Source organism: Nannospalax galili, unplaced genomic scaffold, assembly GCF_000622305.1.
Source record: "Nannospalax galili isolate Female #2095 unplaced genomic scaffold, S.galili_v1.0 scaffold960, whole genome shotgun sequence".
In the NCBI taxonomy this organism is placed as follows: domain Eukaryota; kingdom Metazoa; phylum Chordata; class Mammalia; order Rodentia; family Spalacidae; genus Nannospalax; species Nannospalax galili.
Window position 1 is genome coordinate 1596424 of NW_008348313.1, and position 19452 is coordinate 1615875.

At 51.4% G+C, this 19452-nt stretch overlaps 1 protein-coding gene across 1 annotated transcript in view; it reads left to right on the forward strand.

The window, feature by feature from the left end:
* Positions 1-14568, forward strand: part of Prr12 (proline rich 12) — a 30074-nt gene extending 15506 nt beyond the window's left edge. Inside the window, exons 7-14 of the mRNA XM_008845076.2 lie at positions 6563-6679; positions 6818-6951; positions 7327-7802; positions 9150-9275; positions 9551-9648; positions 12779-12925; positions 13008-13103; positions 13581-14568. Of these exons, the coding sequence (XP_008843298.1) occupies positions 6563-6679; positions 6818-6951; positions 7327-7802; positions 9150-9275; positions 9551-9648; positions 12779-12925; positions 13008-13103; positions 13581-13727 (1341 nt within the window). The 3' untranslated portion in view covers positions 13728-14568. The remainder of the gene's footprint in view (positions 1-6562; positions 6680-6817; positions 6952-7326; positions 7803-9149; positions 9276-9550; positions 9649-12778; positions 12926-13007; positions 13104-13580) is intronic.
* The last annotated feature ends 4884 nt before the right edge of the window (positions 14569-19452 follow it).

Genomic DNA, 19452 nt, shown 5'->3' on the forward strand with positions numbered 1-19452 from the left:
GTGTCTGTGTGGATGCAGGGCTGGAGGAGGGTAAGGCTGGCTCATGGAGAACTTGGGGTACTGGGGCTGAGTGGATGGGTGCTGTTGCTCTTGGGTTCCTTGCTGCCTCTGTCTTATAGCAACAGGATCATAAAGGAGGTGGCTGGGGTAGTTGTAGACCAGGTTCCTGTGTTAGGATCTCTGGGGTAGCTGGCTTCCTTCTTGGTGGGATCTTGTAGCATATATGAGTGTATTGCCTGCATGTATGTGAGTGCACCCGTGTTTTGTTTTGATTTGTCTGGTATATGGACTTGCTCTGTTGCCTAGGACGGCCTTGAACTCCTGGGTTCAAGAGATTCTCTCATCTACCCAAGCATGGTGGCTCATGCCTGCAGTCCCAACATTTGGGAGTCTGAGACAGGAGGATTGCTGTAAGCTGGAGGCTGACCTGGCTACATAGTGACTTCCAGGCCAGCCTGGGCTGTACAGAGTGACACCCTGTCTTAAAAACCTAGAGAGATGGGGCTGGAGAGATGGGTCAGAGGTTAAGAGCACTGGTTGCTCTTACAGAGGAGCTGGGTTTGATTCCCAGCTCCCACATGGTGGCTAACAACCTTCTGTAACTCCAGTCCCAGGGGATCTGATGCCCTCTTCTGACCTCCTCCAGCACTGCATACATGTGGTAAACATACATATAGGCAGGCAAATACCCAGATACATAAAATAAATATTGGGGCTGGAGAGGTAGCTCAGTGGTTAAGAGCACTGGCTGCTCTTGCAGAAGACCTGGGTTCTGTTCCCAGTATCCACATGGCAGCTAACAACTGTCTGTAACTCCAGTTCCAGGGGATCCAATGTCCTCTTCTGGCCTCTGCAAGCATTGCATGCGCATGGTGTACTTAACATATATACAGGCAGACAAAACAATCATACACATAAAAAAATAAAAATTAAAAACACTGGGTATGGTAGTACACACCTTGAATCCCAGCATTTGGGAGGCAGGGGCAGGCGGATCTCTGTAAGTTTGAGGTCAGCATAGTCTATATAGTGAGTTCCAGGCCAGCCAGGGTTACATATTAAGACCCTGTCTGAAATAAAGTAAAAAATCTGGGCTGGAAAGATGGCTCAGTGGTTAAGAACACTTACTGTTCTTGCAGAAGACTGGGGTTCGGATCCCAGCACCCACATGGTAGCTAACAACTGTCTGTTACTCCAGTTCCAGGAGATTCAACCATCTCTTCTGACCTCCATGGGTATTGCACAACACGAGTGCACTCACCTACATGCAGGCAATACACGCATACATGTAAAATAAAAATAATAAGCTGGATGTGGTGGTGCATGCCTTTTGGGAGGCAGAGGCAGGCGGATCTCTGTGAGTTTGAGGCCAGCCTGGTCTACATAGTGAGTTCCAGGTCAGCTGGGGCTACAGGGAAACCCTGTCTCAAAAAGACAACAACAACAAAAATCTAAGAAGGAATGAAGAATAGGAATTAGTGTTGCAGGAGGAAGCGTGCTTTGGAGGAAGACGGGAGGTCTCCTTGGGATGCGGGAAGAGGTGGGTGCTGGGGCAGAACCCCAGCAGGATTTCCTGCAAGTCTCTCAAGAACCAGAGCAGGGAGTTCCATGTTCACAATGAGACTGTCAAGGAGCCCTGTGGGGGCCCATGAGCCCAGAATATTGGCATAGCTGTGGAGCTTTGAGGGGTCTGGATGCCTATAGGACATGGTGCATGAGAAGTGGGGCATGGGGGGAAGCAAGGCTCGGGGCTGGAGAGATGCTCAGTAGTTCAGAGCACTGGTTGTTCTTTCAGAGAACCCAGGTTCAATTCCCACCACCCACATGGTGGCTAACAACTGTCCATAACTCCAGTTTCAGGGGGTCCGACGCCCTCTTCTGACTTGCATGGGCATTGCGAGACACGGGTGCACTTACATACATGCAGGCAGTACATTCCTATACATAAAATAAAAATAATAAAATATTAAAAAGAAACCAGCCACTTAGGAGGCAGAGGCAGGCGGATCTCTGTGAGTTCAAGGCCAGCCTGGTCTACATAGTGAGTTCCAGGCCAGCGGGGGCTACAGGGAGACCCTGTCTCAAAAAGACACCAAGGCTGTCTCCTCACCAGGCTAACAGTCTGCGAGTGTGTGTTTGGGGTCCTGGAAGGTTTTTGTAGCTGAGCAGGATGTGGTCTGAAATAAAATTCGTCTTTTGGGGACCTCTGATATCACAGGGAATGGCATACCTGCATCCCTACCTCACCTCTGTGTACAACTTTAGTCCAGACCCTCTCACTGCCTCTGGTTATAACCCTGCTTTGCACTAATTGAGCATGTGGAAACAGATTGTCCCAGACCATAATTAGCCATTACCTAGCATGCAGGCTGCCATACTGAAACTGGTACTCAAGGCACACATCACTGATAGATCCCAGCTCCTGCTACTTCTGAGTGTGAAGCTCAAAGGCAGACATGCATAATCAATCGCAGTTACCATCTGAATCTTTTGAGCATCTGAATCTGGGTTCTTTCAAGGTAATTTGAGTTCTTTCAAGTTCTCTGGGTTGTCCCAATGCCTAGGACACATTTCATACTTGCACTTTTGCTACACAGATGCCTCACGTGTCCTTTTCAAGGACCCATTTAGACATCACCTCTTTCAGGAAGCACAGTGGGTTCTCAGTCTGGTAGCCCTGGCTGACTTTGACCTCAAGGGTGTTCTTCTTCCTCAACGCAAGTGCTGTAACCACACCTGGATTCTTGTGATTGTATGCACCTGTGTCTTCCTCCTCCATGGCTTCATTTGTGAAGGTCAGATACTGAGTGTGATGTCTGTGCAATGGACCTGCCTCCACCTTGGTTGGTGAACAGTGTCAGAATGTGGATTGGCGATGTTGGGGGTGGGGGTTCCTCTCTGTCCCTGTGTCTCTCCTGTGGCAGTTTGATGACCTATCTCAGGAACCTGTCACCTTTTTATTCTTGGCATAAGCCAAACGCCCTGGTTTTTGGTTTTTGGTGTTTGGATTTTTTTCCCCAGGCTTGGGGCTTGAACCCAGGGTAGGAAAGGAATCAAGTAGGTGCACGAGTGCTGAGCCACACCCCAGCCCCACTGGGGGACTCTACACCACTGAACCACACCCCAGCCCCTCACTGGAGGATCCTAGGCAGGGGCTCTACCACTGAGCCACACCCCAGCCCCTCACTGGGGGAGTCCAGGCAGGGGCTCTACTGCTGAGCCACACCCCAGCCCCTCACTGGGGGATTCTAGGCAGGGGCTCTACCGCTGAGCCACACCCAGCCCCTCACTGGGGGATCCTAGGCAGGGGCTCTACTGCTGAGCCACACCTCAGCCTCTCACTGGGGGATCCTAGGCAGGGACTCTACCATTAAACTACATGTGCTTTTTTTTTTTAAGTCTTATTTTATATGTGTAGGTATTTTGCCTACACGTATGGAAGTGCACCATATGCATGCAGTGCTGGTGGAGGTCAGAAGAGGATGTCAGATTTCCTGGAACTGAAGTTATAGATGGTTGTGAGCCATGTGGGTGCTGGGAACTGAGCCCAGGTCCTCTGCAAGAACAGCCAGTGCTCTTAACCACTGAGCTATCTCTCTACCTGCCCCCCCCCCCACTCTTTTTGTTTTTTGAGACAGAGACTCTTTGTAGCCCCAGTTGGCCTGGAACTCACTATGGAGACCGGGCTGGCCTCTATCTCACAGAGACCCTCCTGCCCCTGCCTCCTGAATGCTGGGATTAAAGGTGTTCGCCACCCCACCGAACTCCCCTCTACTTTTTGAGATGGTGTCTCTCTATGCATCCCTGCTTAAACCCTCAATCCTCCTGGCTCAGCCTCCCAAGTAGCCGGGATGACAGGCCTGCTGACCACCACCGTTGTGGGTCTTTGCTCTGTGGTGTGAGAGCCTGATGGAAGGCTTTGAGGCTGTCGCTGTCTCTTCGGATTCTTGGACTGAAGTGACTGTAGGCTGGGTGGCATGGAACAGTACCGATGTCTTGCTCATACCTCTGGAGTCTGGAAGTCCAAATCATCCTGTCAGCAGATTCAACTTTTGGTTAGGCCACCTTCCTGGTTGCTAGGTGACACCTTCAAGCTGTGTCCCCACAAAGGAGCCTTTTACACTCTTGACCTGTTTCATAGATACATGTCTATACACCATCACACGTTATTGATTGGCCTTTTAGGTTGGGCTCAGAAGTAGCAAGAGCTGTGATCTTTTAGTGATGTCTGCTGTGTGTACCAACTCCAATCTGGGGACCTGCATGTTAAGTTGTGGCTGTTTTTTGCTTGGGACAATTTGCTTCCACCCTTCCATGTTTTATGACTCTAGATCAATCATGGCGGTACAAAAACTGGGTTATAACCACATGCTGAAAAGGAGGCAGAGAGAGGGTCTTGGCTAAAGTTGTATTCAGAGGTGAGGCAGGGATTTGGGGTGGGGGCAATGACAAGGATTTAGACCATGGCTCTGAGGCACTGCTGCTGTGACCCTGAATTTAGCAAGGGTTTATGGCTCCCTACTGGTGGGTGGGTATTCAAGACCTGTCATTACTTACATCACAGGAAGTTGTAACCTTGTGGCTTAAAAACAAGTTACCTGCTCAGGCATTAGCTGGAGGCTGGGCCTGGTGGTACAGGCCTGTCATCCCAGCTACCCAGGAGGCTGACCTTGGAGGATGGCAAGTTCAAGTTCAACCTGGGCAAGTTAGGGATATTCTATCTCAAAAAGATGCCTTGGCGGGGGGGGAGACTGGAGAGATGGCAGAGGACTAGGGTTTAGTTCCCAGCACCCACATCAGGAGACTTACAATGACTTGTAAGTCTAGTTCCAGGGGATGTGATACCCTCTGACCTCCAATGGCACCTGCATGCATGTGATGCACATAAACTCAGGCAGTCACACATACATCCACATAATCTTTTTTTTTTTGGTCTTTTTGAGACAGGTTCTCCCTGTAGCCCCAGCTGCCCTGAAACTCACTATGTAGACCAGGCTGGCCTCAAACTCAACAGAGATCTGCCTGCCTCTTAAGTGTGTATGAGTGTTATGCCTGCATGTATATACATGCACTCATGTTGCACAATGCCCACAGAGGCCAAAAGAGGGCATCAGATTTCCTGGAACTGGAGTTACGGACAGTTGTTAACTCAAAAGGATGCAGAGAGAGTGTCTTGGCTAAAGGGTGGGTGCTGAGAATCAAACCTGGGTCCTAGGGGGTATAGCTCAGCATTTGACTGCACACCTGGGTCCTCTGCAAGAGCAGCCAATCCTCTTAACCACTGAGCCATCTCACAATCCCCAAATAAATCTTTTTTTTTAATTTTTCAAATGTATATCCGGGCGTGGTGGCACACGCCTTTAATCCCAGCACTCGGGAGGCAGAGGCAGGGGATCTCTGTGAGTTCAAGGCCAGTCTGGTCAACATAGTGGGTTCCAGGACAGCTGGGGGTAAAGGGAGACCCTTTCTCAAAAAAACCAAAAAAAAAAAAAAAAATTTTTTTTTTAAATGTATTTTTATTTTGTATGTATGACTCTAGCTGTATGTAAGTGCACTACATGCATACAATGCCTATAGGGCCCAGCAAAGGGCATTGAATTTTCTGGCACTGGAGTTATGTTAGATGCCAAATGTGAGCTGGGAACTGAATCTGGGTTCCCTATAAGCGGAACCAGGGCTCTTAATTGCTGAGCTTTCTCTCCAGCCCCATAATAAGCCTTAAAAGAAAAAAGAGGTGGGGGAGTGGAAGAATTATAGGTATGTAACACAGCACTATAACGCCCGCCTTGTATCCAGCAGTGGGGGGCTGGGGGCGTGGCTTAGCATGCAGCACTTGCCTAGCATGTATATACCAGACTACAGACTGCGTTGGATCCCCAGTGCTGGGGGAGAAGTAGGGCGGGGCCAAGCACTTTAGCCCGGAAATAGGAGACGGTAGGGTTAAACTGCATCTTGGGTCCTAGGACAACATGAAACCAAAAGATGCATAAAGGGCAATGTTTGGCTGTTTGTATGTGAGTCTGTATTTTGCTTTTAGTGATGTTCTTTAGTTTCTTGAGATTTTTTTTTTTTTGGTGTTTTTGAGACAGGGTCTTTCTGTAGCCCCAGCTGTCCTGGAACTCACTATGTAGACCAGGCTGGCCTTGAACTCACCGAGATCCACCTGCCTCTGCCTCCCGAGTGAAGATTTATTTTTTTAATTATGTGTGTCTGTGCGGGTACGTGTACTTGAGTGCAAATGCTTGTACAAACTAGAAGATTGCATTGGATCCCCTGGAGCTGGAGTTAGGGGTGATTGCAAGCCATCTGATGTGGGTGCTGGGAACTGAACCTGGGTCCTCCGAAAGAAGAGCAGTATGCACTCTTAACCTTTAATGCATCTATCTCTCCTGCCCTGTTTTTAGTTTTTGGGTGTACACTTGAAACAATTCTGCTTCAGCCTCTTGAGTGCTGGCCTTACAGGTGTGAGCCACCCCACCCCACCAGCTCTCCGTTTTCTTTATGGGTCAGTGGGACTGACTGGGGACAACCTTTCCGGTGTCTCTGCCCTCTTCCTCTTCAGCTGGCGCTGCAGACCGGTCGGGAACCTCCGCCCATCTGGCGCGTCCAGAAGGCCCTCTTGCAGAAGTTCACTCCAGAGATCAAGGATGGCCAGAGACAGTTTTGTGCCACCAGTAATGTAAGCCAGTGGATGGGGTTATGGATTATGATGGAGAGTGCTTGGTACTGGGGTCCCTCACCCTGGGGCAGAGTAGGTTGGCTCCTCCCCGGCTGCAAGGTGGGTTGGTAAAGCAAGGCGGCTCTCACTCCCTTACAGTATCTGGGCTACTTTGGGGATGCAAAAAACCGGTACCAGCGCCTTTATGTGAAGTTCTTGGAGAATGTCAACAAGAAGGATTACGTGAGGGTGTGCGCCCGGAAACCCTGGCACCGGCCCCCAGTGCCAGTCAGGTACCAGCAGCACCGTGTCACCCAGAGGGAGGGGTGTGAGGCTGATCCCATGTGCAGGAGGAACTAGAGCTTTCCAGAGAGGGAAGCAGCCCAAAAAGGAGATAGGTGGAGGAGGGTGATGAGAGACCAAGGGGAGGAGGGAGGGAGGGAGGGAAACAGACCCAGAGAGAGGAGGGAGAAAAAGAGAGAGAAGAAAAACAGACCCAGAGAGAGAGGAGGGCACAGACAGAGACCCAGAGAGAGGAGGGGCGGGGATCACCAGGAGGAGAGTGATGGAAGCTTGAAGACCATGGGGTATGCTTGCAGGTCCCAGGGAATGGGAGTGGGGGTGGGGGTCTTCGGCCTGCTGATGACAGTCCCTTCTTTCTTCTGCAGAAGGTCAGGGCAGGCCAAGGGCCCCTCCTCAGCCGGGGGCAGTTCTGCGCCTCCACCCAAGGCCCCAGCCCCACCCCCCAAGCCTGAGACCCCTGAGAAAGTCACATCAGAGAAGCCCCCAGAGTCAACACCCGAGCCGGCTGTGCCCGAGCCCCCTACCCCAGAGAAGCCACCTCCATCCCGACCTGTGGAGAAGGAGAAGGAGAGGGAGAGGGTGACCCGTGGTGGTGAGCGGCCCTTGCGGAGTGAGCGGGCTGCCAGCGGCCGGCAAATGAGGCCTGATCGGGGCCTGACCACAGGACAGTCTGCCACCTCCCGGGTGCCCAAAACCAGGCCCTCAAAGGTGAAGGCCGAGCCGCCCCCAAAGAAGAGGAAGAAGTGGCTGAAGGAGGCGGTGGGCAGTGCCTCGGCAGGGGGCGGCGCGGGGGGCAGCTCCTCGGACTCGGACTCCTCCCCTGGTGCTCCCAGTGAGGATGGTAAATCCCAGCTGCTGCTTGCTGAGGGGGTCGCCTGGGGAGGGGGCACAGGCCTTCAGCCGACTCCAGGCAGCATCAGCAAATAGGGACACAGAGAAAACAGTTTGGTGGCACCTGCCTGTCACTCTAGCTACTCAGGAGGCTGAGGCAGGAGAGAAATTTCAAGGCCAGCCTGGGCTACTGTTTCAAAATCAAAAGTGATAAACCCCAACTGTGCTGTCTCATGCCTTTAATCCCTGCACTCAGGAGGCAGAGGCAGGTCCATCTCTGTGTTTAGGGCCAACCTGGCCTACATAGCAAGTTCTAGGCCAGCCAGGAATACATAGTAAGACCCTGTCTCAAAAACAAAAAAACCCCTGCAAGGTTTGGGTCTTCTTTGTCCCATTGGCTGTAAATTGGCTCACAGTCGCATCAACGAGCAAGGGAACTTGAGGAATGTAAGGGTTTTATTTTTTTATGTGTATGAATGTTTTGCCTGCATGTGTGTAAGTACGCTCATGTTGTGCAATGCCTGGAGGTCAGAAGAGGGCCTCGGATCCCCTGGAACTGGAGTTACAGATGGTTGTTAGCTGTCACATGGGTGCTGGGAACCGAACCTGAGTCCTCTGCAAGGTCAGCCAGTGCTCTTAACCGATGAGCATCTCTCTCTGCGCCCCTTTTTTCTTCTTTTTTCTCTTTATTTATTTATTTTTTGGTCTTTTTGAGACAGGGTCTCCCTGTAGCCCCAGCTGTCCTGGAACTCACTATGTAGACCAGGCTGGCCTTGAGCTCACAGAGATCCGCCTGCCTCTGCCTCCCGAGTGCTGGGACTACAGGCCTGCACCACCACACCCGGCTTCTTTATTTTTTTATTGAGACAGAGTTATGTAGCCCAGGCTATAGGAACTTGAAGAGATCCTTGAACTTCTAATGCTTCCACCACCACTTCCTGCTGGGATGACAGGTGTTGCCAGGTTTATTCAGTGCTGGGGATCAAACCCAGGGTTTGTGCGTGCTAGGCGAGCACTCTACCAACTGAGCTAGTCCCAGCTCTGATCTCTGTTCAGATTCAAGGTTTTGGTGACCAGGTGGGCTTCATTTGGTTTTTCTTGTCACTCCATGCTCTTCAGTGGCCTCGAATGAGCCAGTCCAGCCTGTCCTAAGCTGAGCTACTTGTTCCTCTGAGCTCTCTGCAGGGCCTGTGATCAGTCATTGGGGCGTCCTTTACAGAGCCTTGGCCCCCCGAGAAGGCCTGCTGGGGCCAGGGATTGTACTCCAGGTCCTTCTCATTGAACATAGTCTGTGCTGTACAGTGGTCTCAGGAATACGGACTGATGAATCTGTGTCGTCCCCCTCCTCCCTGTCCAGAGCGGGCAGTCCCTGGAAGACTGCTGAAGACTCGGGCCATGCGGGAAATGTACCGGAGCTACGTGGAGATGCTGGTGAGCACAGCCCTGGACCCAGACATGATCCAGGCCCTGGAGGACACGCACGGTAAGCTAGGGAAGGGAGCCCAGGAGGAGGGATGGGGCCAGGGATAGATGTGGATTCCAGGGTAGAGGTCTGGACCTGGGGAGGGGGGTGCTTTGGGACTCTGGGGAGAAGGGATGGGTCTGAGTAGGAAGGATGGGCCTGTGGGTGGAAACCAGTGCCTGAGGAAGAGGGTTGGCCTGGGAAGGAACTCTGGGCCTGGACTCATAGGTCTGAGGGGAGAAGTGATTTGGGGCCCTAGTCCTTGGGCCCAGCAGCTGTCACCCTCGCTCTTGCAGATGAGTTGTACCTCCCCCCCATGCGGAAGATCGACGGCCTCCTCAATGAGCACAAGAAAAAGGTCCTGAAACGGCTGTCGCTGAGCCCAGCCCTGCAGGTGCTTGGGGGCCTGGGCCGGGTGTGTGTGGGGCCCAGGACCAGGTGTGGAGACATGGAGGGCCCACTTGAGGTCCCTGGAGCACCTTTCTTAGAGTGGGACTGCGAGGGCCTGTCCAAGGCTTGGATGGCAGAAGGTGGGGGCCAGACTAGGGGAGTCTTTGACTTCCAAGTAGCCCCAAGTAGGAGAGCCTTAGGCCTAGTGATGGTGCTGGGGTATGTGTGGGGTGTTGGGAACAAGTGGGCTATATAAGACTGAGGAGCACGTGGCGTAATACAAGTGTGGAGATGAAAGATAGTGTAGGGCCTGTACCTGAGGCTCCTACTGGACCAGCCCATTGCCCTGGCCCCGGACCCCATGCATCAGACAGAACTCTTAGAATCCCAGACTGAATTCATGCCTGCACAGCCCTCCAGAGTGGCCTGGATAGAACATCAGGGCTGCCCTGAGAATTGTGAGGTGCGGTGCTGACCTGGCGCTGAAGGTTCCAGCCCTGACATCATGGGGCTAGAACTGTAGCTCAGTTGGTTGAGTGCTTGCCTAGCATGTGTAAGGCCTTGGGCACTGTTTCCAGGTGTGGTCATGTGGCCTAATGCTGTTAAGGCAGGAAACAGGTGAGGCCAGTCAGGATTCTGGAATAGGATGTCAGTCTTGCTTTGAGATTTCTGGGACAGAATATTAGTTGGCTTGGAGGCACCTCTCGACCCTAGCCTCAGAAAAGGTGGAGATAAAATGTTAGTCTGGTTCTGAGGATTCTAGGTAGTATGTTACTTTCGCCAAAAATTATATTGTGGTCGTCTTGTTCAATTTTTATGTTGCTGGCCATGAAACCCAGGCCCTCCAGCAGGCTCTGCTGCAAGCAGCATCACATAACAGAATTCCAGAATGGAGCGTGTCTCTCGAAAACCTGAGATTCTCGGGATAGTTTGATTTTGATATAATGTTTGGGGTCGTTTTGTTGTTTTTGTGGTTTGCTTTTTGTTTTTTTTTGAGACAGGGTCTCCAGTTGGCCTGGAACTTGCTACATAGACCAGGCTGGCCTCGATCTTACAGAGAAGGCTCCTGCCTCTGCCTACCCAGTGCTAAGATCAAAGGCATGCCGCACCCTTGTTTTGGTTTTTGAGACAGGGTCTCACCCTGACCAAAGCCAGCCTCCTTCACATCTGTCCTCTTGCCTCAGCTCTTAGCCTCCATGGTGCTGAGGTGACAGGCATGTGCCACCACAGGCTGGTTTGGGGACTTCTGGGATCTGTGGCTTTGATGATTTACAGAATTAGATTCTGGAATTCATGGGGACTGTTAATCTAGAGTCCAACCTGAGGCGGTCATGTGGCACCCAGTTTTGGAGTGGGGTGCAGTACGGTGATGAGAAATCTTCCTCTTATGTAAGTGGAAAACTACTACACACAGAACTCGGTACAGTAGTGCACCACTATCCCCTCAGCAGCTCAGGAGGCTGAGGCAGGAGAATGGCAATGCAAGGCCATCTTGGGCATCTTAGTGAGACTCTGACTTAGAATAAAAACCTAGCTGTGCGGTGGCACAGTACTATAATACAGGACTTGGAAGGCTGAGGTAGGGGGAACTCTGAGAAGTCAAGGCCAGCCCTGCACTACAGAGCAAGTTCCAGTCCAACCTGGGACACACAGTGAAACCTTGTCTCAAAAACCAGTCAGGCCGGGTGTGGTGGTGCACGCCTTTAATCCCAGCACTCAGGAGGCAGAGGCAGGCTGATCTCTGTGAGTTCGAGGCCAGCCTAGTCTATGTAGTGAGTTCAGGTCAGCTGGGACTACAGGGAGACCCTGTCTCAAAAAGACAAAAAAAAAAACCCAAAAAGCAAAAAGACAGAGTCTGGGGAGCTGGAGAGGTGGCTCAGCAGTTAAGAGCACTGGCTGCTCTTGCAGAGGGCCTCGGGTTCAGTTCCCAGCACCTACATGGTGGCTGACAACCGTCTGTAACTCTAGTTCCAGGAGATCCGACACCCTCTTCTGTCTTCCATGTTCCTCCATGAGCACTGCATGACGTGGTGCACTTACACGCAGACAAGACATTCATACACATAAAATATAATGATATTAATAATGATGATTATAATAAACCCTGCAAAACAGCCAGCCAGGTGTGGTAGCACACACCTTTAATCCCAGCCCTCAGGAGGCAAAGGCAAGCAGATCTCTGCAAGATAAAGGCCACCCTGGTCCACATGGTGACTTTTAGGGCAGCTGGGGCTAGGGAGACCCTGTCAAAAAATAATAATAAGCCACAAAAATCAGCCAGCCAAGCAGTGTCATGTGCCTTTAATCCTAGCACTCGGGAGGAAGAGGCAAGCAAATCTCTGCTAGAGGCCAGCCTGGTCTACATAGCAAGTTCCAGGCCAGTCAGTGCTACATAGTGAGACTTTGTCTCAAAAAAACAAAAACAAGGGTTTGGGGATTTAGCTCACTGGTAGAGTGCTTGCCTGGCAAGCACAAGGCCCTGGGTTCGGTCCTCAGCTCCAGAAAAAAAAAAAGACAACAAAAACAAAATGAAGGGGAAAAACAGCCAGTTGCGGGCACTTGGGTCTGTAATTCTAGCACATGGGAGTAAAGGGCAAGTGTGTCGTTAGCTTAAAGCACTCAGCTACAGAGCGCGTTTGAGCTTGGACTTGACAAGAGGCCGTCTCAAAAAAATAAAAATAAAGTAAATAAGGGGCCTGGGCATGCAGTTCAGTTGGTAGAGTCTGCTTGGAGTGTGTGACGCCCTGGGCTCTATTCCCAACATTTCATAAACTGGGTGTGATAATGCACACTTGTCATCCCAGCACTTTGGAGGTAGAGGCAGAAGGATCAGAAGTTCAAGGTCACCCCCAACTATATAGTGAGTTCAAGGCTAGCCTACACTAGAGACCTTGGCTCTATATCAATTATGTAGATAACATATATCTATGTGTATATATAGATTATAGATATATAGTGTGAGGAAAGTGAAGAGATCTGTACAGCTCGGTGGTAGGCAGAGTACTTGCCTAGCATGTAAGAATTTGGGTACTGTGGCACCGAGAGCTGTGGGATTGTCTGTCTGTCCCTTAGTCTGGATTTGGGTAGTACGCAGGTCCAGGGATGCAAGCCCTGACACCCTTGGCTTCTTGTAGGATGCCCTGCACACCTTCCCACAGCTGCAGGTGGAGCAGACCGGGGAGGGCTCCCCTGAAGAGGGGGCCGTGCGGCTGCGGCCTGCTGGGGAGCCCTACAACCGCAAGACGCTCAGCAAGCTGAAGAGGAACGTTGTGCGAGCCCAGGTGAGACCCGGCATGGGCCAGGGGAAAGGTGGGCCCAGTGGCACTGACCAGAGGGACTGAGTCTCTGTTCCTCCATCTGCAGGAGTTCAAAGTGGAGCTGGAGAAGTCGGGGTACTACACCCTTTACCACTCTCTACACCACTACAAGTACCACACCTTTCTGCGCTGCCGTGACCAGGTGCGCCCTAGTGCAACACCCTGGGTTCCAGGCTTGGTATCTCCTGAGCCTCTTCCCTCAGACCCAGGAGTCCAGACCCCAGCCCTTCTATGCCAGACCTAGGGGTCTAGGACCCAGCCCTCCTCCCTCAGACCCAGGGATCCAGAGCCCAGCCCTTTTCCTTCAGACCCAGGGGTCCTCCCCAGCCCTCCTTCCTCAGACCCAGACGGAATCTGGACACCAGCTCTCCTTCTCAGACCCAGAGATGCGTGCCCCAGCCTCCTCCCTCAGACCTAATGGTCAAGGTCCCAATCCCCATCCTCAAACTTAAGATTTCTCCCCAACCATCTTCCCTCAGGCCCAGAGATCCCAAGACCCAGCATCCTCCCTCAGGCCCAGAGGTCCTCCCCATCCTCCCCATCCTCCCCACCTCCCCAGCACCCAAACCTTCTTTCCCTGGTTGGACCTGCCCTCAGTTTCTTTGTTTGGCCTTTACAGACCCTGGCCATCGAGGGCGGTGCTGAGGACCTGGGCCAGGAGGAGGTGGTCCAGCAGTGCATGCGTAACCAGCCGTGGCTAGAGCAGCTCTTTGACTCGTTCAGTGACCTACTGGCCCAAGCACAGGCCCATAGCCGCTGCGGGTGATCTCACCCCACCTGGCGAGGCCTTCATGAACCGAACTGAGAACTGGGACAGAGCTGTGTCCTCAGGAGCTGATCCCTGGGCTCCTTAGCTGCCAGGAGGGAAGGGGTAGTCCTTGGCCAGGGTGTGTCCATACAGCTCCCCCCCCCCACCCGGGGCAGGGTTCAGCAGTTGACTACCCCCACTCCCAAGCCCTCTCTACCCCCTCATGCCTCCCCCTGTTCGGTGTACAGAGAAATTATTTATATATATGTATAAATGTCTATTTAGTAACACTTTCCCTGTCCCCTGGCCCAGCTCCCCTCCCCCTCCACAGCCATCACCCCTGCCCCTCCACCATGTACATAATGTATAGGAAAGTTCTATGTATGGTTGAGGGAGGTGAGGTGGCTTGGGAGAGCTGGGGGACTCCCCCTCCCCTCTCAAGCTCCCCTCTCCAGGCCAACATCTTTGCTAAAGGCCACTCCCCAGGGCATTTGGTGTTGGGGTGGGGAGGGGCAAAACACATCTTGTTAATTATTTTTAATCTTATTTATTGTACATACCTGGGGCAGGGGGTGGGGTGGCTGGGGAGGGGGAGGGGGAAAGGGCTCCCCTTGCTCTGCCCCCCTGTTCTTTTTCTACAGCAATCTGTCTATGTCTCCCCGAACCTCGGCCCCCCTTCCCTTCTCAATGTGGTTCTATTTTTTAATCAATCCCCCCTTTCCAGGTCCTCGCCCCCTCTCTGCCCTGTTCCCTCCTTCTCCTGACCCATCGTCTCTTGCTCTTTCCTGGGCGCTGTACAACTCACCTTGTATACACTGTGTACACACAACCAGCCAAACGAAACCCAACAGCAACACTTTACCAGCAGGCTGGAGTGTTCTGTCCGGCGGCGTCAGGGTGGGCCTGGGTAATGGGAGCAAGGTGGTAAAGGGGCTTCACTGGAGCCCATGTGCTGACCCCACACAGCCTGAGGTCAAATATGTGTGGCCTCGAAATCTAATGACCTCAAATAACAAACATGAATTTTGTTGTGGTTTCTGAAGATCAAGGGAGCTGGGAGGAGGGGAGGAGAGCCTGGGGGTCTGTCATAAAGGGCCACTGTAGAAGTCACCTGCCAGGCTGTTCAGGGGTTTGCAGCTGCTCGGGGCCTCATTGCTCCACTGTGTGGCTTTACCATTGAGCTCCCTGAACATTCTTAAAACATGGCGGCTGACGAAGAGGCCATCAAAATCATTTGCTACTGTTCTTGTGGCCCTGGAAAGGCTTGGGGCTGAAGTGATGACTCTTGCAGAGGCCCAGAGAGTAAAGTTCTCAGTACCCATGTTAGGTGGTGCAAAACCACCTGTAACTCCAGCTCTGGGGAACTGACACCCTCTTCTGGTCAGTGTTTACACCTGCACTCATGTAGGCATATACCCACACACAGACACATAGCTGCAAATGAAAATTCTACTGCTCGACACGTTCACATAGAAGACAAACACCAGCACTTGGGAGGCAGAGGCAGGTGGATCTCTGTGAGTTCAAGGCTAGCCTGGTCTACATAGTGAGTTCCAGGACAGCTGGGGCTACAGGGAGACCCTGTCTCAAAAAGACAAAAAAAAAAAAAAAAAAAAGCCAAACACCATTTGTATTTTGAGACAGTCTCAAGTAGCCCAGTCTCATCTCAAATTCACTGTGTAGCAGTGGCTGGCCTTAAACTACTGATCCTCTTGCCTCCAAAATGCTGTGATTGCTTGTGTACACTGCCACACCTAGCTAAATTCCACTTCTTGGAAAGTAGATGGACATTTCGAGCATATTTTTAGGTTGACTTGGTGTGACAGGTGTCAGGAGGTAGATAGCAATCCTAAAGTACAGTTGAGGGTGGGTCTCTTCCAGAACCCTGAAATTCCAAAGGTCATGTGTGACCTCGAAGCATCTGAGATACTATGTTGCTTGGAGTGCTAGATTCTCTTGCTGTGACTGTGGATGTGCAGTGTAATGCATGACAGGTCCCATGTCACGGAGCCTTGTTATTCAAAGTGTCCTTGGAATCCCCTCAGAGCTTGTTGAAATTGGATCCCAAATCCATTAAGTCAAAAGAGAACTTAAAATAGGTGCTGGACATGATGTAATCTGCATTGGAGAGTGAGGCAGGAGGCTCACCAAAATTCAAGGCCACCCTGAGCAACTTAGGCAGCCCTGCTTGAAAAGTGACAAGCACTGAGAACTTGGTGCAGTGGTAGAGCCCCTGCCTAGAATCCCCAAGTGAGGGGCTGGGGGCATGGCTTAAAATTGAGTTTATATTAGTCCAGGATTAATTAGTTTAAATTTGTTTATATTAGTCCAGGGCACAGGGGATGGGGATGCATGCCTTTAAACCCAACACTCAGGAAGCAAAGGCAGACAGATCTCAGTGAGCTGAAGGCCAGCCTGGTCTCCATAGTGAATTCCAAGCCAGCTGGGGCTACAGGGAGACCCTGTCTCCAGAAGACCAAAGGGTGTGTGTCGGGGGGGGGGTGGTTTGGCTTGCTTTTGGAAGGACCTGGATTTCATTCCTAATATGGATGGAAGAGGAGGAGACTAAAATTGTAGCATCAATGGAGTTAGCCTTCTAGTGAGTGTTGAGGATGGACCTCCAGTGACTGAACTTTGGCCTGCAGGCAGAAATGGGCAGCAGCACAGTCCAGATTGTAGATTCCTGAGACAAACGTGGTAGAAGTCCCAAGATCAGAGGTATTGTCCCAGCTCACAGTTCTAGAACAGAAGGAAACATTCTGTACTGGAGGGATATGTGCAAGCTCTACCTTCGAGACCAGACTGACCTTGCTGCCCTTTGGACCCCAGCAGCTGCTGTGGTTTGTAGCCTGCAGCCCCAAGCCTCAGTTTTCCTATTTACATTATGGGCTTTTGCAGCTTAGAAAAGAAATTGGTGTTGGGTCAAGCACCATCTAGATAACTCAATATTCACAGGAGATGGTGGGCAGAGGTCTGTAATCCAAGTAAGAAAAATAAACCCGTAGTAAACAAGGACATCAAAACTGGGGACTGGCCGGGCATGAGTCACACGCCTTTAATCCCAGCCACTCTAGGGGCCAGAGCAACTGAATCTCGAGTTCAAGGCCAGCCAGGGCTAAGTAGCAAGACCCTTAAAGTGGGAGACAAGCTTGGTCTGAGGCGGGGATGCTGAGGCAGGGAGATTGTGGAGAGTTAGAGCCCCAGTCTTGGCTACAGAGAGGCACCTTGCAGCAAAAACCCAAAACAGAAGCATTAGGGCCTGCCAGAGCCTCAGAGGACAGAAACTTTAGCACAGGCACAAACACGTGCCTAGATGCCAGTTCAGGCCATGCCAGGCTTTCAGTCTTGTCTTAGAATCTTTGGAACGAATGGCACTGACCAGGAGCCTTCCAAAACTGGCCTGCAACTATCATGCTTCTCTGGGGCAAGCAGTGACTTGTCACCTCAGTGTGCATCTTGGAACTGCAAAAGCCAGCGTGTCCTGGCCAAGAACTCCACCCTACCACACAACGAAAGAAAGATTTCCCCGACTCAAATCATTGCTGATTGGCTCACGGGACCCAAGAGTGCCCCGCTCGGGGACTAGAATGCACTGTAGACCTTGGCCGGGACTGATGGATAGGCTGTGACCCACGGCAGGTTCCGCCTCTCACTGCAGGGGTGGCCCCTTCTCAGACTGAACAAGCCACACAATGAGTCTGTGCCCTGCTCAGTCCCAGGGCGGAAGGTTGACTACAGGCCAAGGATTCTGAGATAATGAAGGCCGGAAAGGGGTATTGCTAATCGGAGTTCTAATCTGAGTACTAAATGGCATTCACAGTCCTGCGACTGAAAAGAAGGCAGTACGTCATGGGTATTGGTACTGAGCACCCAGTAGAGACCAGGCACTGCATGGGTGTTGGTACTGAGCACCCAGTAGAGACCAGGCACTGCTCCCTGAGGGGGCCCTCCTGCAACCTCTGCCCACTCTGTAGAAACAGTACCAGGATGAGCAATTTTCCCACAAAACCTGGACAGCTGCTCTGGACTTGATTTGCCAGGGGCTGGACATAGGCCATGGTCGACCCAGGGACCCTGCAGTGGGTGTGTGAGGTGTTCTAGAATTAGCACTGTTGGAAGCAGACTGATGATTGCTGACAGGGATCAAATGGAAGCCTACATTGGGGGTCAGTTCAGATGAGGTCATGGCCTGGTGTGTTGAATGATTTGTTGGGAGTTAAAAGACAATCCAGCCAGGCATGTTGGCACATGCCTACAATCCCTGCACTTGATGGTGGAGGCACAAGGATCAGGAGTTCAAAAACAGCATGGGCTACATAGAGACCACTGTGGGCTACATGAGACCTTATCTAATATATTAGGGGGCTAGAGAGATGGCTTAGTGGTTAAGAGTACTTCCTGTCCTTCCCAAGGACCCAGGTTCACTCCAAGCACCCACATAGCAGCTCAGAATTGTCCAGTAACTAATTACTGTAAGTCCAGTTCCAGGGGATCCAACACCCTCTTCTGCTCTCCAGGGACATTGCATGGACATGGTGTACTTACACACATGCAGGCAAAACATACATAGAAAAAATATTACTCAGATGGGGCTGGGGGGGTAAATGTCTAATGGTCACCAAGTCTGGATCCAGCCTCTCAGGAGTTCACATAGTGGAACAGGATTGGGGGTCCTGGGTGCAATGTGGGTGTGTCCAAGGGACATGGATAGGTGAACTCTGAGTTTCTAGACTGAAATGTCTATTCATTGTGGCCTGAAGACGTCCTACATGACCGCCTCTCCCAGAAGCAGCTCCAATGGGTGTGTCCACAAGGGCCCTGTTAAGAATTTAGATTCAGATGTCAGCTCCACTGGGAATTTTCTGGAACGGTGTACTTGGCAGATGGCTGGTTGGACACCATCCCACCCACCTGCCACTCACTGCAGCTAAAGGCCTTTCTCAACATGGAGAGCCTGATGGGCAGAGTTGGGGCTGTCTTCATGTCCCTAGAACTTTCTAGAACAGCACTGTCCCATCTGGTATGTTTGCCTTACCTGGTAGCCTGTTGAGCTCTTGAATTGTTTCTGGTGTTCTTTTTTGATGGAAATTTATTTTTTAAAATATTTTCTTGCCAGGCATGGTGCACGCCTTTAATCCCAGCACTCGGGAGGCAGAGGCAGGCGGATCTCTGTGAGTTCAAGGCCAGCCTGGTCTACATAGTGAGTTCCAGGACAGCTGGGGCTACAGGGAGACCCTGTCTCAAAAAGACCAAAAACAACAACCACAAAATTTTTCTTTATTATTTTTATTTTATGTGTATGCATGTATTGCCTGCATGTAGCTAAGTGCACCCGTGTCTCTCAATGCCTGGGGAGGACAGAAGAGGCTGTTGGATCCCCTGGAATTGGAGTTACGAACAGTTGTTAGCTGCCGTGTGTCTGCTGGGATTTGAACCCGGGTCTTCAAGAACAGTAAGTGTTCTTAACCACTGAGGCATCTCTCCAGTCCCCGATGGAAATTTTTTGATGTTTGTTTTGTTTTGTTTGAGACAGGGTCTCACTATGTAACTCTGGCTGGTCTAGAATTTGCTATGGGGACCAGGCTGGCCTTGAACTGACAGAGATCCACCTCCCTCTGCTTCCTGAGTGATGGGATCAAAGGTTTGCACCACTATGCCCAACAGAAAATGAGGTTTTAAAAAATATTTTAGGATGAGCCGGGTATGGTGGTGCACGCCTTTAATCCCAGCACTTGGGAGGCAG